At 54.4% G+C, this 17,599-nt stretch overlaps 1 protein-coding gene across 1 annotated transcript in view; it reads left to right on the top strand.

Annotated features, from left to right (window-relative positions):
- The window catches only part of RBM19 (RNA binding motif protein 19), a 122,742-nt gene that overhangs the window by 16,645 nt on the left and 88,498 nt on the right, over positions 1 to 17,599 (top strand). Inside the window, exons 13-18 of the mRNA XM_079943314.1 lie at positions 81 to 177; positions 1,810 to 1,920; positions 4,104 to 4,304; positions 5,560 to 5,689; positions 14,172 to 14,326; positions 16,978 to 17,038. Of these exons, the coding sequence (XP_079799440.1) occupies positions 81 to 177; positions 1,810 to 1,920; positions 4,104 to 4,304; positions 5,560 to 5,689; positions 14,172 to 14,326; positions 16,978 to 17,038 (755 nt within the window). The remainder of the gene's footprint in view (positions 1 to 80; positions 178 to 1,809; positions 1,921 to 4,103; positions 4,305 to 5,559; positions 5,690 to 14,171; positions 14,327 to 16,977; positions 17,039 to 17,599) is intronic.

The raw sequence follows: 17,599 nt of genomic DNA, 5'->3' as shown, positions 1-17,599 counted from the left end.
GTTTCTTCCAGGCTTTGCATCTGCAAACAGTTGCCCCCAGTCAGCCACGGTCTGACCTCTCTGTTCTGCCTCTGACTCAGCTCTCACAACTGGAACACGCTGTTCATGGGCCCGAATGCAGTGGCCGACGCCATCGCCCAGAAGTACAGCGCCACCAAGAGCCAAGTGTTTGACCATGTGAGTGGGCGCCCTGTCTGCTGTGCCCCCGGCTCTGGGCAGGGGAGCGGGTGGGGTCGGGCTGGGGTTGTCCACCAGCTTGTCCTCTGGGGCCTCCCCCATGGAAGCATCCACCCTGCCCTGGCTTCTCGTGGGCGAGTGTGGAGCCACGTGCAGAAAGGAACTGACGATGAGCGCTTAGCGTGCGGTGCTCCTCTCGCCCCACTTCCCAGATGAAGAACTGGAGGCCCAGGGTCACACGCCTGGAAACAGGCAGAGGTGGGGTGACCCAGGTCAACCCGAATCCACTGCCCTTGCTCTGAACCACTCCCCAGAGGTGGTCCCACCCACTTCTGGGCCCAGCCAGCCCAGGTCTTTGAGACGAGCACGGGGTAGGTCGTAGGTCTCTGACAGTCCCCCTCTCCCAAGTCTAACCTTGTTCCTTCCGACTTTCCCCCTCCGTCCGTTTGGCTTCTCCAGGTCACATACCTTCCTTTAAATGCTGTGTCTCCAGTTAGGCCGTGGCCAAGTTCATCTTTGGCAAAACCTGGGAGTGTGTTTTTCAGCCAGCAGACCAAGGATATCCATAGATTTGATCCATAAACTCGCTGGCCATCGTCATTTACTGCCCCTGCCCCATGCTGAAGGTCAGCGCTGTCCCCCAGAAATAGAATGCGAGCCCCACACAGAATTGTAAATATCCAAGTGGCCACATTTTTAAAAAGCAAAGAGGAACAGGCAAAGTTAATTTTCAAAGTTAATTTTTCAGAATAGAATCTATTCTATTAATTCGATACGGCCAAGATATTATTAGTTCATTATCTACAATATAAAAAATGACAAGCAGTCTTGCACTGCTTTCTTTCCCCTCACTGAGTGTTTAAAATTCAGTGCGTGTCTTACACTGGGTTCGGGAGCGCCGCGTTTCAGGTGCCCAGTGGCTGAGCTTGTGGGCACCGTGTTGGCCGCACAGCTCTGGACCTCATCCAGTCGGGAGGGGCTGCAGCTGGTTCAGATCCCACCAGTGCTCTGAGCACTGGGAAGAGAGCAGGGCCCTAAAGGGAAACAGTCCTGCTCTTCTAGAGCCTTCCAGCAGAGGAAGACACTAGCTCATTAAAGGTGCCGCATGTTGGCGTGATGGCTTGAAGAAGGCTTAAGCTGAGTAAGGGGAGAGGGTGTGAGAGCGAGGCAGGAGGCAGGCTGCTCAGGGGTGCGACATTCTAGCAGAAATTGAATGGAGGGCAGAGGTGAGCTCACAGAAGCCCTCAGGTGGGAATGAACTTGGCATGAGTCCCGTACATATGACTGGAGGGGAGGGAGCAGGCGGGAGATGGGGGAGGGGAGGCGGGAGATGGGGGAGGGGAAGCTGGAGGGGAGGCGTGGGGTTCTTGATTCACCCTGACAGATGCGGAACCCAGAGCCGTCAAGCCAGAGTGGGTGTCCCCGGGGGGAGCATCCCAGAGCCATCAAGCCAGAGTGGGTGTCCCCGGGGGGAGCACCCCAGAGCCATCAAGCCAGAGTGGATGTCCACGGGGGGAGCATCCGCGGGGTCCGGCTCCGTGCAAGCCTCCTCCTCGGGCTGTTGGGAGATGGGACAGCCGACCCGTCACCTGCCCGACAGCCAACAAGGCATCTTCCCTTTCTCTCCCACAGGAGACCAAGGGCAGCGTGGCCGTGCGCGTGGCCCTGGGAGAGACCCAGCTCGTCCAAGAGGTGCGGCGCTTCCTCCTCGACAATGGGGTCAGTCTGGACTCCTTCAGCCAGGTGAGTGCCCGCTGGGCAGCGAGCCGCTCAGAGCTCAGCCCCCCCCCCACCCGAGAGCTGGGGGCGGAGTCTCACATCAGCAGACTGATGGGTGGGAGGGTCACGCCTTTCAAAGATGATTAGCATTAACTTTGCAGCTGTCGCTTAAGAGAGAAAGAAAGATCACCAGCTCAGACTCGTGGCCCAGTGGCCCATCGGACCTGGATGGTGTCCCTCGGGGGCCGTAAGCAAGAGTTTCTCCACGCAGGTGGGCGGGGCCCTAAGCATCCTGTTCCCCGACCTAGCACCTTACTAAGAGCACCTGTTATCTGTTTCGGGATCGAGACCTTTCTTGAATCACAGGGGAAGGTTCCTCCACCTGCTTATTCCTTAGCAGGTAGAAGTTCTTAGGTGTCTGGATGATGAAGTCTTGGAGGGCCCGCTGAGAACACCTGACATCCTCCCCTTCGTCTTACAGACTGGGAACCTGAGGCCCAGAGAGTGGGGTGGGGACTTAAAGATCGGACAGTGAGTCTGTGACAGGGGCCTGGACTCAATCTCAGGGCTTCTGACCCCCAAACTGCTGTTTCCTCAGCCTCACCAAACCTTAAGAGTTTCATCTTAAAAGGACGGTTAGGATGCATGCGCCCCAGTGTTCATTGCAGCTCTATTCACAATAGCCAGGACGCGGGAGCAACCTAAGTGTCCATCGACAGAGGAATGTCTAAAGAAGATGTGGCACATACATACAATGGAATATTACTCAGCCATAAAAAAGAATGAAATAATGCCATTTGCAGCAATGTGGATGGACCTAGAGGTTGTCATACTAAGTGAAGTAAGTCAGACAGAGAAAGACAAATACCATGTGATATCACTTATATGTGGAATCTAAAAAAGAAAAACCTGATTTCCAAAACAGAAACAGACTCACAGACTTTGAAAACAAACTTATGGTTACCAAAGGTTAAATGTGAGGGAGAGGGATAAATTAGGAGTTTGGGATTAACAGATACACATCACTATATATAAAATAGATAGTCAGCAAGGACCTACTGTATAGCACAGGGAACCCCACTCAGTATTCTGTAATAACCTATGTGGGAAAAGAGCGTGAAAAAGAATGGATATCTGTGTATGTATAAATGAATCACTGCTGAACACCTGAAACTAACACAACACTGTAAATTAACTATACTGCAACGTAAAATAAAATTTTAAAAAAAAGAAAGAAAATTGAGGCGCAGAGGGAAGAAAAGCACTTGACCCAAGGTTTCAAATTAGATTGGTGGCCAAGTGGAGACTCATACCCAGATGTGCCCTATGCCTGGAATCCTCCCATTAATTTTTTTGGGCTCTTTTATTCTCCATCCAGCATGCTTTAATAATAAAATAATTGCTAATGTTAGCAATTGCTAAGCAGCGTGCTTACGTCAACGCTTTTGATTGACTCCTTTCCTGGGACGACCCATGAAATAGGTGCTGTGTCCTCATGTCAGGTGAGGGGCTGAATACATTTCAAGTGCATTTCTCAAGGCCGTACATCTGGTGTCTTGGTTTGGGTCCTTCCAAAAGCCGACTGAGACAAAGATTCAAGCGCAAGTAGTTCACTGGACGGAGAACACTGGCGAGAAGGGACGAGGGGAGGGGGAGACCAGCAAAGGGCATGCTCGTCCCAGTGCCACTGGTAGAACAGTGGGCTGGCACCTTCCCCGGGGGACACCGCCCAACTCGGAGTTGTCCCACCCAGAGGACAGGTGACATGCCAACTCCTGAGAGCCACGGGCAGCTCCCACGGGGTGTTAACTTCTCACGTGTGGCGTCAGGCGTTCTGCAGATCCGGGAAAAGACCCCTAGCACAGAGATGCAGATCCCGGCCCTGGGCTGGAGGGTCCTGGAAGGTCCAGCGAGGGCTGTGGTTGGGCACTGTCAGAATTTGCCTCGGCTCAGTAGTGGAGGGGCCGGGATCTGACCTGGGGGGTCCAGTTGCAGAGCCCTCTCCCTCATCCACTCCTCGGGGCCGCCTCTCATCCACAGGGTGGCGCACCCGAGAGGGTGGGGTCTCCTGGACCTGCTTCCTGAGGGCCTGGCACCCGAGGTCCCACGTGGCCGCCTGGTCCAGAGTCACCCACCGATCAGTACTGGCGTCGGGGCTCAGTGACCCTCCTTTCCATCGTCCCACGTGAGCTGTCCCCTCCCTGCAGGCCGCCGCTGAGCGAAGCAAGACCGTGATCCTGGTGAAGAACCTCCCGGCCGGCACCCTGGCGGCCGAGCTGCAGGAGACCTTCGGCCGCTTCGGCAGCCTGGGTCGCGTGCTGCTGCCAGAGGGCGGCATCACGGCCATCGTGGAGTTCCTGGAGCCGCTGGAGGCCCGCAAGGCCTTCCGACACCTGGCCTACTCCAAGGTAGGGCCGCCCAAGCCCCGCTTCAGGGAGAGGACGGAGGGAGCTGACGGGCGGACAGTCTTGGCATAGACCTGGCACGTGCGAGCACTTGCTGGAAACCAGCCATGTCTGTCGGGATTGTGAATGTCATCCCGCCCCTGGGAGCACCTCTGGACGGGGCAGTGTGAGGGACAGGCTCAAAACATCCTCCGCAAAGCCTGCCTCGGTTCCCTGCCGATTCTGGCTTTCCTCAGCTTTCTATTCCCCCATGACTTTGAACCATCATCCTCGGCGCTTTGGATATCTTATACCTACAATTAGTTGAAAGTCAATTCTGTAGGCGGGCTACCTCCTGATTTTTGGTCATAAGGAAGAAAAAGTTACATGTGTCAGTGCATTCCTTTCTGTGGCTGCCATAACAAGTTACTACCAGTTTAGTGGCTTAAAAGCAGAGAAATGTATTCTCTCACAGTTCTGGGGGTCTGAAGTCTAAAATCAAGGTGCCCAAGGGCCATTCTCCCTTCGAAGGCTCTTGTGGGTGGGGGGAGGGATCTTTCCTTGTCTCTTCCGGTGCCTGGTGACTCCAGGTGTCCCTTGGCTTGTGGCCGCGTCACTCCAGTCTCTGCCTCTGTCCACATGGCCTTTTCTCCATCTCAAATCTTCCCTCTGCTTTTCTCTTACATGGGCGCTTGTCACTGGATTTAGGGCCCACCCAGATAATCCAGAATGATCTCATCTCAGGATCTTTTATTTAATGACATTTGCAGAGGCCTTTTTTCCAAATAAGGCCACATTCATAGCTTCTGGGAGTTGGGATGTGGACATATCATTTGAAGGGCCACCATTCAGCCCACTGCAAGTAGCTTCTCTTTATCAAGGACTTTAATGCTTTGCTGACTGTTTGTCAGTGTCTTGTTTATCCTTCTTTTAAAAAAAACTTCTCTGCATGTACGTATGTGTATACTCACTGCCTGTGAGTGTACGTATGTGGAGGGAGAGAAAGCATGGTTGGTGTCCGGTGGCCCTGTTGCACTTCCTCCAGGAGGGCTGCCCTGTATCAGTGATTCTGCTCCCCTGTCCCACTCCCTGTTCACACTCTTGATTAGAGAAAGCACCGGGGGATGCAGACGTATCCAATGACAGCAGATGCTCCAGCCTCTCACCTGACCCTGAGCTGCAGCGAGGGGATCAGGCAGCACATAGAGTTCTATACTCTGAGCCTCAGGCTCTTTGTCTGTGTCGTGGACTGAGTCCCTCCCCCGCCCCGTCTCTGCAGTTCCACCACGTCCCCCTGTATCTGGAGTGGGCTCCGGTGGGCATCTTTTCCAGCCCAGCCCCACAGAAGAAAGAACTCCAAGATGCACCAGCAGAGCCGGCCGGAAAGGACAGGATGGAGCCAGAAACAGGTAAGAGCTGGGCCTGAGATCAGGATGTCCTGGGGCAGCAGGCAGGGGAAGGACAGAGGGCTAGGGGGCAGCACTAAATTGTTTATCAGGTATTTCTTTTCAAGTTCTGTATTCATCCTGAGACTGGTGGGTCCCCATCTCTGGAATTTTATAGGCACATAAAATGTCCTTAAAAAAAATAGAGCATAAAAATTCTGGATACAACATAAGGTAGCCAACTATCTTGGCTTATCAAGTATAGGTTGTGAAAGGAAAAATTAAAAAACCCACTAGAATCTGTTAACAGGGATTCGGAACAGAGCAAGAGAAAATAGCCTTCTGGGTCGCATTGATGCATCCGCCGGCATGGATGAGCAGGGCTGTTGGAGATGTTTATTCTCCGGGGTCCCTGGGATGGTATGGCTCCCTCTGGTGCCCAGTGGCTGCAAAGGCAGGAAAAGGAAGGGAGGCGGGGACCCAACCCTCAGCTGATGCTTCACACTCGGGTGAGGAGGGGGCGCTCCTGGCACTCAGGGCAGCGCAGTTCTTCCCTGTCGGGACTGTTCTGCGAATTGTAAGACATTTTGCTGACCCTGCCCACTGAATGTCAGATCTGCCCCTGTAATTGTGACGATCTAAGATACCCCTTCCCTGTATGCCAGATGCCCTCTAGGGGGCAGTGCAGCCCTCAACTGAGAACCACTTAGGGGACCACGACTCCATCCTAGAAGCAAAGACCTTTAGAAAAGCTTTGAAGAACACCCTTACCCAGACATTAAGATCTTGCCCATCGGTAATATCCCTCCTCCGTACCTCCATCTTAACGTAGGGTTGCCGGCTGATTAAAATAAGGATTAAAAGAAATACATCTCCTGTATACCCTCTCCATTGTCCTCATAAAAGAATGGGGGTGGGGATGGGAATTCTCAGATTAAAGAAGAGTCCTTTAACTGAATAGACCTCCCTGTCCATAAACCTCCCTAGGCTGTCTGCACTTCCCAGTTCATCTTGGATCGGTAAAACCTCCTCAGGACCGGCCCAAGCCACTACAAGGCATTTGGGAACCCCTGGTCTAGAAGCCTTGTTTCAGTCAGGAAGGAAAATTCTTCAGTCTCTGCTTTCTGAGGCCCCCGAAAGCATCCCTTAGCCATTGGGGTTACCTACTGACCACTGATATAAATCTTTCAAAAGCCCCTCACTAGCCCCTGTTGAGTTATTTTTGGCCACAGATTGGATTAGCGTTCTCTTCCACCGTGCTTATGCTTCCATCAAGAAGAATTCTCTTTATATAGTCACGGTTTCTTCTTAACTAGCCATCACCCCCAAATTATCAGCGACCTTGGTTTCAACTTCAGTCACTAAGCTTGGACATGACTAATGTTTTTCGGCCAAAAGCAAGTCCTCCTTTAAAGCACAGACTTGCCAGGAGCGAGGGCCCTGGAAACAGATCCAGCAGAGGCCTCTCCTAGCTTTGGCGGGACCACTAAGTATGGTGCCTCCCCGGGGGGCCGCTGCCCTGTGGCCACACTCTTTTGCAGGTGTCCCGGTGCTTCCCTCCCTTCTCTCTGTTGTTTTCTTCTGTGACACTCGTCACAGTTTGTGTTTATCCTGTTTATTCGTTTGTTTTACTTGTTTAACATCCGTCGCTGCCAGACAGTGAGCCACGCGAGGGCAAGGAGTGGCCGTCTCGCTCACTGCTGGGCGCAAGCATCCCGTAGGGCCCCAGGCGTGGGGTAGCTCAGGAATGTGAGTCGAGGGAGTGAAGGAAAGCAGGAAGAAGGGTTTCTGTGCCTCTCTGTCTCTCTTTACCTGTGAAGAGTAGGGCTGGGCCATCCTCGTGTTTGTGTCCCAAGCCCCGGCACATAGTAGAGCTTGGTGACGTCGGCACGTTTGTTCTGCATCGTTGTTTAAGCCTCAGAACGTGGCGCCACCCATCGCGTAACCGTGGCTCCCTTCATGGCGCTGATTTATACCCCCCCCTCCCCTCACCCTTAAACTTTGTTTTAAAGGCTTACTGCTTCCCAGAAGTGTGTCATTATGGGTTCCCTTCTTCAGTGTCTGTCTGACTCCCTCACTAGACGTCCATCCCGCAGGGCGGGTACCTCGTCTGCTTGTGCACTGCTGTGCCCCGGCACCCAGGAAGGTGCCCGACATCTGGTGGGAGAGCAGTCAGTAGGTGCTGAGTGAATCCACAGGCAAAAGCAGCATTTCCTCCATGCCCGGCCCTGCACTAAGCACTTTGGGTCCTCCGTACGTGAGGCTTACAGCTCCCGGGGAAGTCCCTGTCTTCCTTGTCCCCGCCTAGCCCAGTGACTGGGCAAAGCCACCAGCCTCCGAGGCTGTTCCTGCATCTGTAAAATGGGCAGAAGGCCTTTGTGAGAGTTCAGTGAGAAGCCGCCCGAGTCACCGTTTCTCTGACCCTCGTCCTAATTCAGCAGCATAAGGTGAAGTGGATGGTCTCTAACTCAGCCCTGAGCACCAGCTGGATTCCAGCCACTGAGCTGGGGCGGCCAAGATGGGCCCAACGCATCCCGCTTCCCCAGAAGCTCCCGGGCTGCTAGGAGGACGGCTGGGGCTGTTCGGGGGTAGCTGAGATGTCACAGTAATAGAAGTGGGCCCTGGGTGCAGAATGTTCTGGAGCACAGCGAGGGGAGGCTTTGCAGAGGTAGCGTGCCCGGTCGGAAGGTGGAGGGCTGCCCCTGCCTGCCCCCAGCCTCCCCTGGGTGCCCGGGCCTAGGTTCCGGTGTTGAGAGCATCGCAGACAGACTGTCCCCAACAGGCCCTGCCTCTTAGGGGGCTGCTGTCCAGGGTCCTGCCGCCCCTCACACAAAGGAGGCCTCGGAGCTAGGAGGAGGGAGCCAGTAGTCGCAGCAAATAGATCGGATGGGGACCAAGAAGCTGTGCACGCCTGAGCTGATTTCACGCCCCGCTGAGTCCTGTGTCGTCAGGCGGATCCCCGCAGGACTCATCTCCCGAGCCTCCTTTTGCCCTTTTTTGTTCCTTTTCTTACCTGTATCACATACACGGTCCCCTCCCCGGTCCCCGAGCTGTTCCTTTTCACCTGCTGCTCCCCCACGGCCGCCCCTCTGCACATGGTTCCTGAAGCTTCCCCATTTCCCCATCCCCACTGCCGGGGACCAGCCGGCCCCCAAGCCCTGGATTTTCTCAGGCTCCGCAGGAAGGCAGCAGGAGGGGAGTGGACAGAGAGGGTTGTTTTGTTCACCAGCGCCCCCCACCCCCGACACCTTTCTTTTCGGCGAAGCCCTCCATTCCCTGTACCGTTCTCGAGGGAGGGGGACAGTGTGTTTTATCTCCCCACAACCAAGACCCTCACCTCCAGATAAAGGGCTCCAAGTCGGGGGAGGTCCTGAAAAGCTGCTTGCAACTGATAACAGTCTCTGCTGTCAGCCTTCCGCGCAGAGAGCCGGAAGGGGGAGGGAGCGACCGTAAATTCTGCGGCCTGATTATAATAAAGCCCCATGTGGTGATGCGTGACTGGATTTTATTGTGCCAACTACAGATGGACGGTATTCCCCCCTGCCTCTCCCAGCCCCCTCCAGCCCACCTTGCTTTCTGAGCCTTCCTCGCACCCTCACCCCGCCCCGCCCCTGCCCCCATCCCCATCCTGCGCTTCTTCCCACTTTTCCTGGTTCCTGGTGAGGTCGTTGGCAAACATCTGTTCGTTTTGTGATACCTCCTTTTTCCTTGCTAGTCTTCCTGTCGTCACCCCACTTGAGGCCAGGGGCAGAAGCGCTTTTCTTTCTCTTTTTTTTTTAAATTTATTTATTTTCTTTAGTTTATTTTTGGCTGTGTTGGGTCTTCGTTGCTGCGTGCGGGCTTTCTGTAGTTGCGGCGAGCGGGGCCTACTCTTCGTTGCAGTGCGCGGGCTTCTCATTGCAGTGGCTTCTCTTGTTGCGGAGCACGGGCTCTAGGTGCGCAGGCTTCAGTAGTTGTGGCACGTGGGCTCAGTAGTTGTGGCTCGCGGGCTCTAGAGCGCAGGCTCAGTAGTTCGCTCACGGGCTTAGTTGCTCCACAGCACGTGGGATCTTCCCAGACCAGGGCTCGAACCCATGTCCCCTGCATTGACAGGTGGATTCTTAACCACTGTGCCACCAGGGGAGCCTGGCAGAAAAGCACTTTTAACAGTGACCTTTGGCTTCGTCCCTGGCCCTTGGCCGTTTCCACACCTCTCTGGACATGGGCATGGGTCGTAGCAGGGCCTGGCCACTTGAGCGGGGCAGAAGCTCTTCCCAGGGATGTGGCCGACAGAGACACAGTCCCCTGCACTCAGACCTGCGGCGCTGGCTGTTCTTCTCAAAAGCCTGCAGCCGACTGGCCTGCCTCTTCCGGCAATGGGCCTGCGAAGGTAGGGATTCCTGACATTTTCCCCTGGCCCAGACACTGTTTTATCTGGGTTTCTGTGCGTTAATTCTCATAATTGTCTTGCAAGTGGACCCTGTGATTGTCTTTCTCCTTTTTTGAATGGAAAGAAGGAAGCATAGGGAGGTTGAGTGACTTATGCAGAGTCACACATCTGGAAAGAGCTGGGCTGTGCCCAGAGCCACCAGCTCCCAGGTCTGTGCTCCTAGCTGTGACCCCACAGCTCCTGTCGGTCACACTAAGTGCCATTTGTGTAGCAGATCATCATCCACCGATATTTTTGGAGCATCTGCTCTGGGCCCGGTGCTGGGGGTGCAGAGGTTACTGAGTCGGATGTGGTCTCGTCCTCAGAGAGCTCTCCTTGTAGTTGGGGACACAGAGAAGTGAACCGATAAGGTGATTTCAGAAAGGGGTAAGGCCTCTGAAGGAGAGGTACCCAGGGGACTCTGATGGCAAGTGGCCAGGCCTGTGCTGGGGACAACTGCACAGGAGGAGCTCTGAGGGGAGGACGTTTGAGCTGAGACCTGACAAGAAGCCAGGCCTGGGAAAATGGGATGAGCAGAACAGGCAGAGGAGACAGATGGCAAGTGCAAAGGCCCTGTGGCAGGGATGGGTCTTGGCAGGCTCAGAGATCAGAATAGAGGCTGGTGCAGCTGGAATGGAGAAGGCGAGGAGACAGAATGGGAGAAACTGGCAGGCCGGGGACGGGTGCCGACGGGAGACCAGTGAGGAGAACACCCGGTCATCCACACAAGAGGCAACGGTGCCCTGGACCGGGGACCCAGCGTGCGTATGGAGTCGCAAACATTCGAATTTCCAAAGAAGCCATCAGAGAAAAGGGGGGAGAGAGAGAGAGAGAGAGAGAGAGAGAGAGACTCCATTTTCCAGGTGGCGGTGCTAAGGCAGTGCGGGTAAGCCAGTCACCCAGGGCACACAGCTAGTGAGTGGCATCACGGGGACCCTGACCCAGACCACTCTCACTTCGAAGGCCGTGCGCTTTCACAGCTCTGCGCTGCCTCCTGACTGCGGTCTCTGGGCCCCCTTCTCGTGTTCTTCAGGCCCCCTTTTTTCAGCAGATCTCGAGACTGGGATGCCCTTGTCTTGTTAGCTCTTCCAGCATCCCAGGGGGAGTTGGAGATTGGGGGAGGTGGTGGCTGGGTACACAGAGGTTTGGAGAAACAACGGACACCTCTGTGCTGTTGGAGCAAAGCCAGGCTGCATGTAATCATGTCTTTTATTTCAAGCTGCATGTTCTCCCGGATGTTGGGGGTCAGGGGCGTTGGCTGACTTAGTAGAAGTGGGAGGAGCCAGGCCAGCTGCACACCCGGGTAGGTGATAGGTCCTAGCCGTCCTCGCAGTCCCCTCTTGTTCCCCCTGGGCTGGGACTGAGGGCAGCTCACCCTCCGGGGAAGGGATCTGTCTGTTCCTGGGGTGCCAACCCTGACTGCAAGCTCATCTCAGCTCTGTCACGAAATCCAAACATCACACTTCCTGGGCGGGGGCCTGTGACCTTTGAAATAAGTGCTTTGAAGCAGACCAGCCCTTGCTCCTGGGGCAGGGATGCAGGAAGGCGTGGACTCTGGCCCTGCTCACAGCCACTGGGCTCCCCGGAGCTGTTGTCCTTGTGAGGCTTCAGATCCCTGGAATGCCACGCTGGGAACTGGCTGGATTCCAGGCCCTTGGGAGAGGCAGAGGGACGGGTCGTTGGGCTTTGCCAGGCTGGAAGTGGGGAGCAGGGCACGAAGGCCCATAAGCTGGTTTAAATCAGTCTGTTGACCACTGCCTAGTACAGAAGCCACGTGCCTCTGAGTTAGTTGCCAAGAGTTTTAAAATGTGGGTTTTCCCATGAAAAGCTGCATTTTCAGCTTCTCGTGAAAGCTCTGAACACCTGGCCACACTTGGGTTGATCTGTCCTCGTGACAGCAATTGGCCAGTGCCGCGAACGGGCTGCCCCTTAAACTGGCACGGTGCTCTCTCAGTCACCATCATCCCCCCCATTCTTTTCTCTACAAAAAAAATTTTTTCAGTCTCGCATGAACCTCTCTCCCAACCTGAAGATGCCTGAGGTTTAGAGTTCAGATGCAGCGAACTCCAGAACTTTCCATGGACCACCGGTTTACTGTGATGCAGTGCTATGGTCTGCGGTGAGATAGCATCCTCGCAGGCCTAGCCCAGTCCCCGCACGCAGTGGGGCATCTGATTGGCACCCCTTCCTCTCTCCTTTTATCTCCAAGACACGTCAGACGTGAGGCGAGCCAGTGGGGTGGGTGTCCTTCGCAGCTGAGGGGCGTGGTCTTCCTTTCCATTGAAGTTCTCATTCACAACCTGGAATCTTAGCCTGTCTGCTTAGCTTTGCTTCCCCATCACTAGTAATACTTCTTCTACCCTGCTTTGCTTTGGAAGTTGGGTTTTGAGGACAAATGGCCACACCACGGAGTCCCGGTGGGTAAATTGCATTAGTTGCTCGGGTGGGGAAGGAGCCTTTATGTACATTTGAGAGTCTGGATTCTGGTTCACTCCGAGGGCGTGTGAAGGGAGAAGGCTGCCCGTTCAGCTGATGTGAAATGGGCAACATCCTCACTGTCGCTCTTTCCATTAGGGCTTGAAAGGGTTGTTTTATGACAAAGCGGTTGAAGTTCAGTTAGGACTGGCCAGCAGTCGACTTGCATCAGAAAGGGCCGGGGGCGACGGAGAGGGCTCTCGTGCTCGGCGTGAGAGCGTGGGGGACGGGTTGGAAGCCCTGGAAGCTCCCTTGGCCTTGAACTACTTGCATGCAAGTGGGCACGAGAGAAGGGAGTGTCCCCGTCCGCTGCAGCTTGGCACGTGCAGGGCTCAGACCTGAGGGGAGGGTCGGGGCCACATGCTCAGAACCATGAGGGTGGGAGCGGGCGGGCATCTTGGAGAACGGCTGAGATGGGGTTTGATTTCCCCGGGGGCTACGGGAGGAGCTCCCGGAGCTTGAACGTGGGAGAAAAGATGATTGTCCCCAGGCCCCGATCATGTGAAAAACTGGGGAGGTTGACCCAAACGGAACACATTTTTCCAGCAGCGGAACTTCTCAAGAGGTCACGACGCCACCTCCAACCTCGTGAGGCTTCCGGCACCCTCGGGTGACATCCACATTCTCCACCAGGGCTCCATCCTGAGCCGCAGCCACACGCCCGCCCTGCTAACTCACAGCCTCACGCTTGCCCTTCCCTCCTCCTGCAATGCTGTTCCTTCAGAGTAGGCGTGTCACAGGGTGGGAGTGACAGGATGGAGCCCCTCGTAATCACAGTCTCCAGAAATAACCGGGAGTGCGTTATTTTCTCTTCTTGTGTATGTGTCTCGTAAGCTCTGTATACAGAACGTGATTGGGGTCACGTCGTATGTTGTTTTGCACCTTCATTTTTCTCTTAATTTTTCTGTCACGAGCATCGTTCCACGTCTTTAAACATTCTTCGGAAACGTCATCTTTACATATTAGCGTAGCCTGTGGTGGCAGTATAACTCTCCAGACCTCTTGTTTATGAATATAGTGGGTTTTTGTCTTTTTTCAGTTTTTTGCTGTTATGTGTAGCTCTGAATTGAATATATTTTGTGTAGATGAAAACATACTCTCATGTGTATGCTTCCTGAAGTTATGTATGTTGGGGATTTTAAATGAACGTAACATCCCTTAGGTTCAAGGGGTATTTAGGACGTTCTGAGTTTTGCTCCCATTCTGTAATTTTTGCAGTTTTAAGTTGCGTTTTATTTTGAAAGTTCGCCAAATGCTGGTTTTTGAGGAAAAAGACCACGTCGCTTACATTTGCAGCTCACAGTAATTTATTTTGAGGTTCAGATTATATGCGTGATATGATGTGGGTCAGTCTAAGTTAGGGCTCCCAGGTTTTGGTCTGTGCTTCACACTCTTTTCTCTTTAAAACAGAGGCAGGAAGCATGGCGGTCTCTCCCCTCCCTCAGCCCACCCCCCAGCAGTTGCTAAAACCCAGCACAAGCCGTCCCTTCCTGACGCTGCCCACTCAGAGACACAACCCCCTGGGTCTGGCAGGTTCTGTGCTTTAGGTCCCGGGGCTTAGGCAGATAAGGCATCATTTAACAGATTTGTTTTGGTGGCGGGGTGCGGGGGGGGCCCATGCAGACGGCGAGACCCCAGAAGGTGAAAAGCTGACAGAGGGAGCAGCACACGACACTTCAGCAGAGGTGGAGGAGGAAGAGAATGAGGAGAGCCTTCCCGGGTGCACGCTGTTTATCAAAAATCTCCACTTCGACACGACCGAGGAGACGCTGAAGGGGGTGAGTGACCGCTCGGCCCGGAGGGAGCGGGCGGGGGTGGGCGGGGCGGGAGACCCAGTCTGCTGATGTGGTCACTGTGTTTATCCTGCCTGGACGAGTGACTCGTGGCAGCGTGTAGATTAACAGCCAACAGCTACCGCATTGACATGTCCACCGAGCTGTCCAGTAGACATCTCACCCGGAGATCGGAGCCCTGGCCAGACCAGTCTGGGGGCTGGCAGGGGCGCCTGCATGCACTTGAAGGGGACCTGTTGGGATGCGGTGTGAGAGCTGTAGTCAGAAAACAAAGCCCCTCCGCGGATGGTGTCTGCGAGGGTAACCACCCAAAAGTAAACGCCAGCACACCCTCCTGGCCTGGTGGGAACACGCAGAAGACACAGCACTGAGCGAATCTGGAGGAGGGGCAGTCCTGCCTGGAGTCCCTGATGGGCTGAGAGTTTTGCATTCATAGGAAGGGGGTGGAGGGGAAGGGGATGGGGAACTCCAAGTGCGCATTGGGAAAATGCCAAATGATAGGCACTGGGGGGCTTCTAGAAGGAATTGGGCCAGAGATCTGGAAGTGGGAATTCTAGTGCCAAAGGACTGGGGTCTGCGAGCTCCCCCACTGGACTGAGAACTGTCCACGGGGAGAGTCTCCGCTTCTGTGAACTGGGTTTGGCACAGAATAAACGCTCGATGCCTTTTTTTTTTTTAATGCATGAATTGGTGACTAGCAGCCTGACTGCCATGAACTGGTTCTGAAAAGGAAGAAGGCCGTGAGGATTGAGCTGATTGGTTTCTGCAAATTCTTTTGAGCTCTGAAATCCTAGAGCTGGATTCAGGAGGGGAGACGGGGTCCACTGAGTCCTAGAGGCAGGAAGGTGGTGGATGGGTGGAAAGGAGTCCAGCCTGCATTGGGCGGGAAAGCCCAGGGTGTCAAGGTGAAGCAGGAGATGAGAGCCTGCACGCTGGGACCCTCTGGCTAAATCTCCAATGTGACTGTCACTTGCCAGTTAGAAAAGCCACCACGGCAGCAGAGGTGCTTGGCAAAAGCAGCAGCATTTTAAGCGCAAAGGTTCACCCTCTGGGGCAATGGGAAACCCACTCGTGGACTTTCCCTGGGCTACTTCCCAAATCCGTTTTGGTCTGGTTTGAGTTTACTTTTACAAACAGGCACACGCCAGTAGTGTCCAAAGGCTAGATAGCTTTGAAGAGGTCAAACCAGCTTGTGGAGGGTTTGTTTTTTATTTCTGCTGTGCTGGCCCCCCTGTATCTGGTATGGGGATGTCGTCAACGGGAACCATTTTTTTCCTGGAAGATGTGCCCAAGCTTCAGCCTAAGAGCATCCTTGGAATTAAAGAACTCTGGAGCTGGAAGGTACAGCCAAAATGATCTAGTTCAGGTTCTTCATATTACAGATGTGGAGACTGAGGTTCAGAGAGGTCAGTTCACTGACCTAGGGTCACACAGCCCATTCGAGGCACCGTGGGGAGCAGCGTCCAGCTCACAGGGCTCCTGTTAACAGCATCCTGAGTGGAGAGTTGTGCTTAAGGGTCAGTCTGCCTGGACTTGGGTCCCAGCCTCACTCCTTACTAACAGTGTGACCCTGGGCTGGTCCTTTGGCCTTTCTGTGCCTCAGTTTCCCCATTTGTAAAAAGGGGGTGTTAATAGAATCTTCTGCGGAGCTGTTTGGAAGATCTGATTAGAATGAATGAGATAATTCAAGTAAAGTGTTTGAGAGTCGGAATAAGAGAGTCAGTGAATCTCAGCTGCGTGTGGTTCTTGTTTGCTGGTCGGGATCCCCCCTCCCCTCTGCTTCCCCTTCACTCGGTCGGTGAACAGTGACCTGCACCTGCCTCTCCCTGGGCCCTGTGTGTGCTGTGGAAGACACCGCAGTGAACCAGAAGGACAGGAATTCGCACTGGTCAGTTTTCAAATTCTAGCAAGAGAGGCAAAAAAAGTAAAGGGAAAAATAGAGCAGAATGTGATTTTTGAAAGTTTTAAACATTAGTTGGCGTTAGGTGCAGGGGCAGTGAGAGGGTCAGGACTGGGGTCAGTGGACTCCAAGCTTCTAAGTGTAGGCCCAGCTTCCCCACTGCATGGCCCTCGTGATTCCTTGGACTGTTCAGTGTCCCAGGTCCTTCTTGGACACTGGGAGCCAGGACCCAGCCCAGCGGCCCTTACGGGGAACCCTAAGGGAGCGTCCAAGCTACTTAAAGTAGGCCATGATCCAGTGCCTCCAGATATTTTTGGGACCCCCGAGATGATATTAGGGCAAATTTGGGGAGCCTAGTGTCTGACCAGGACCCCCACCTGCACGGCGTTTAGAACCTGGGCTCTGGCGCCTGGATCCAACCATCAGTTCCGGGGCTTCCCAGCTGTGACGCTGGGTGCGTCTCTAACCCCTTGGAGCCTCAGTTTTGTCATCTGCAAAATGTGGGTAGTAACAGCTACCCGGGAGAATCACTGCAAGGGCTGGATGAGTTCATGCAGGCAGAGGGCTCGGGCCAGGGCCCGGCCACGGAAGCGCATCCAGGGGTTAGCTCTTCTCTTACTCTCGCCCTCTCCATGCCTGCAGTTGCCTGGTCCCCTCTGTCTTTCGAGACACGCCTACACCAGGTTGCGGGATTAGCACAGAAATTCTGATAATACCTGTCGACATTCTCTTCCAGGTGTTTTCCAAAGTGGGTGTGGTGAAGAGCTGCTCCATTTCCAAGAAGAAGAACAAAACAGGTATTTCACAGGAGATCTCAGTTAGAAAGGAACGATTCTGAAAGAAACAGTGTCGCCCTGGGTAGGGGTAAGGGTACCTCTCTCTTGCTTATTCTGAGGGTCTTCTTTCATTCTGAAGCATTGGCAGCCCCACGCTCTCTCGCTTGGCTCGTCTAAAATGGTCCTCCTTTCTGGGTCCCTGGAGACTCCTGGTTTCCGGTGGGAGCAGCCATGCATGTCAGATTCTTCTGAATCTAGACCCTTTGCCGCCCCGGACTGTCGGGTGTTTTCAGAGTGGTGCGATTAGAGGGCTGGCAGGGTTGACACTGTTCGGTGGCAGAAGCCTCTCCCTGCTCGCAGCATCTCTGTGCTCTGGAAATCTCCAGGGAAGAGCGAGAACAGACCCGTCTTGGGCTTTCCCTCTTCCCTTCCAAGAGAAATGACCCGGATGTAGAACATCCGGCACACTCCACTGAGTCGCCAGCCACGCACCTCACTGGCCCCTGGGTGCCTGGGCCACGCAGACCCCACCCTCGTCTCTCCTGTCAGCCTCAGGCGTTGCCACGAGTCCCTTGGCGTCTC

Source organism: Stenella coeruleoalba (assembly GCF_951394435.1).
Source record: "Stenella coeruleoalba genome assembly, chromosome: 14".
In the NCBI taxonomy this organism is placed as follows: Eukaryota; Metazoa; Chordata; class Mammalia; order Artiodactyla; family Delphinidae; genus Stenella; species Stenella coeruleoalba.
The sequence above is the reverse complement of the archived record's forward strand: the minus strand, read 5'-3'. Positions and strand labels throughout refer to the sequence as shown.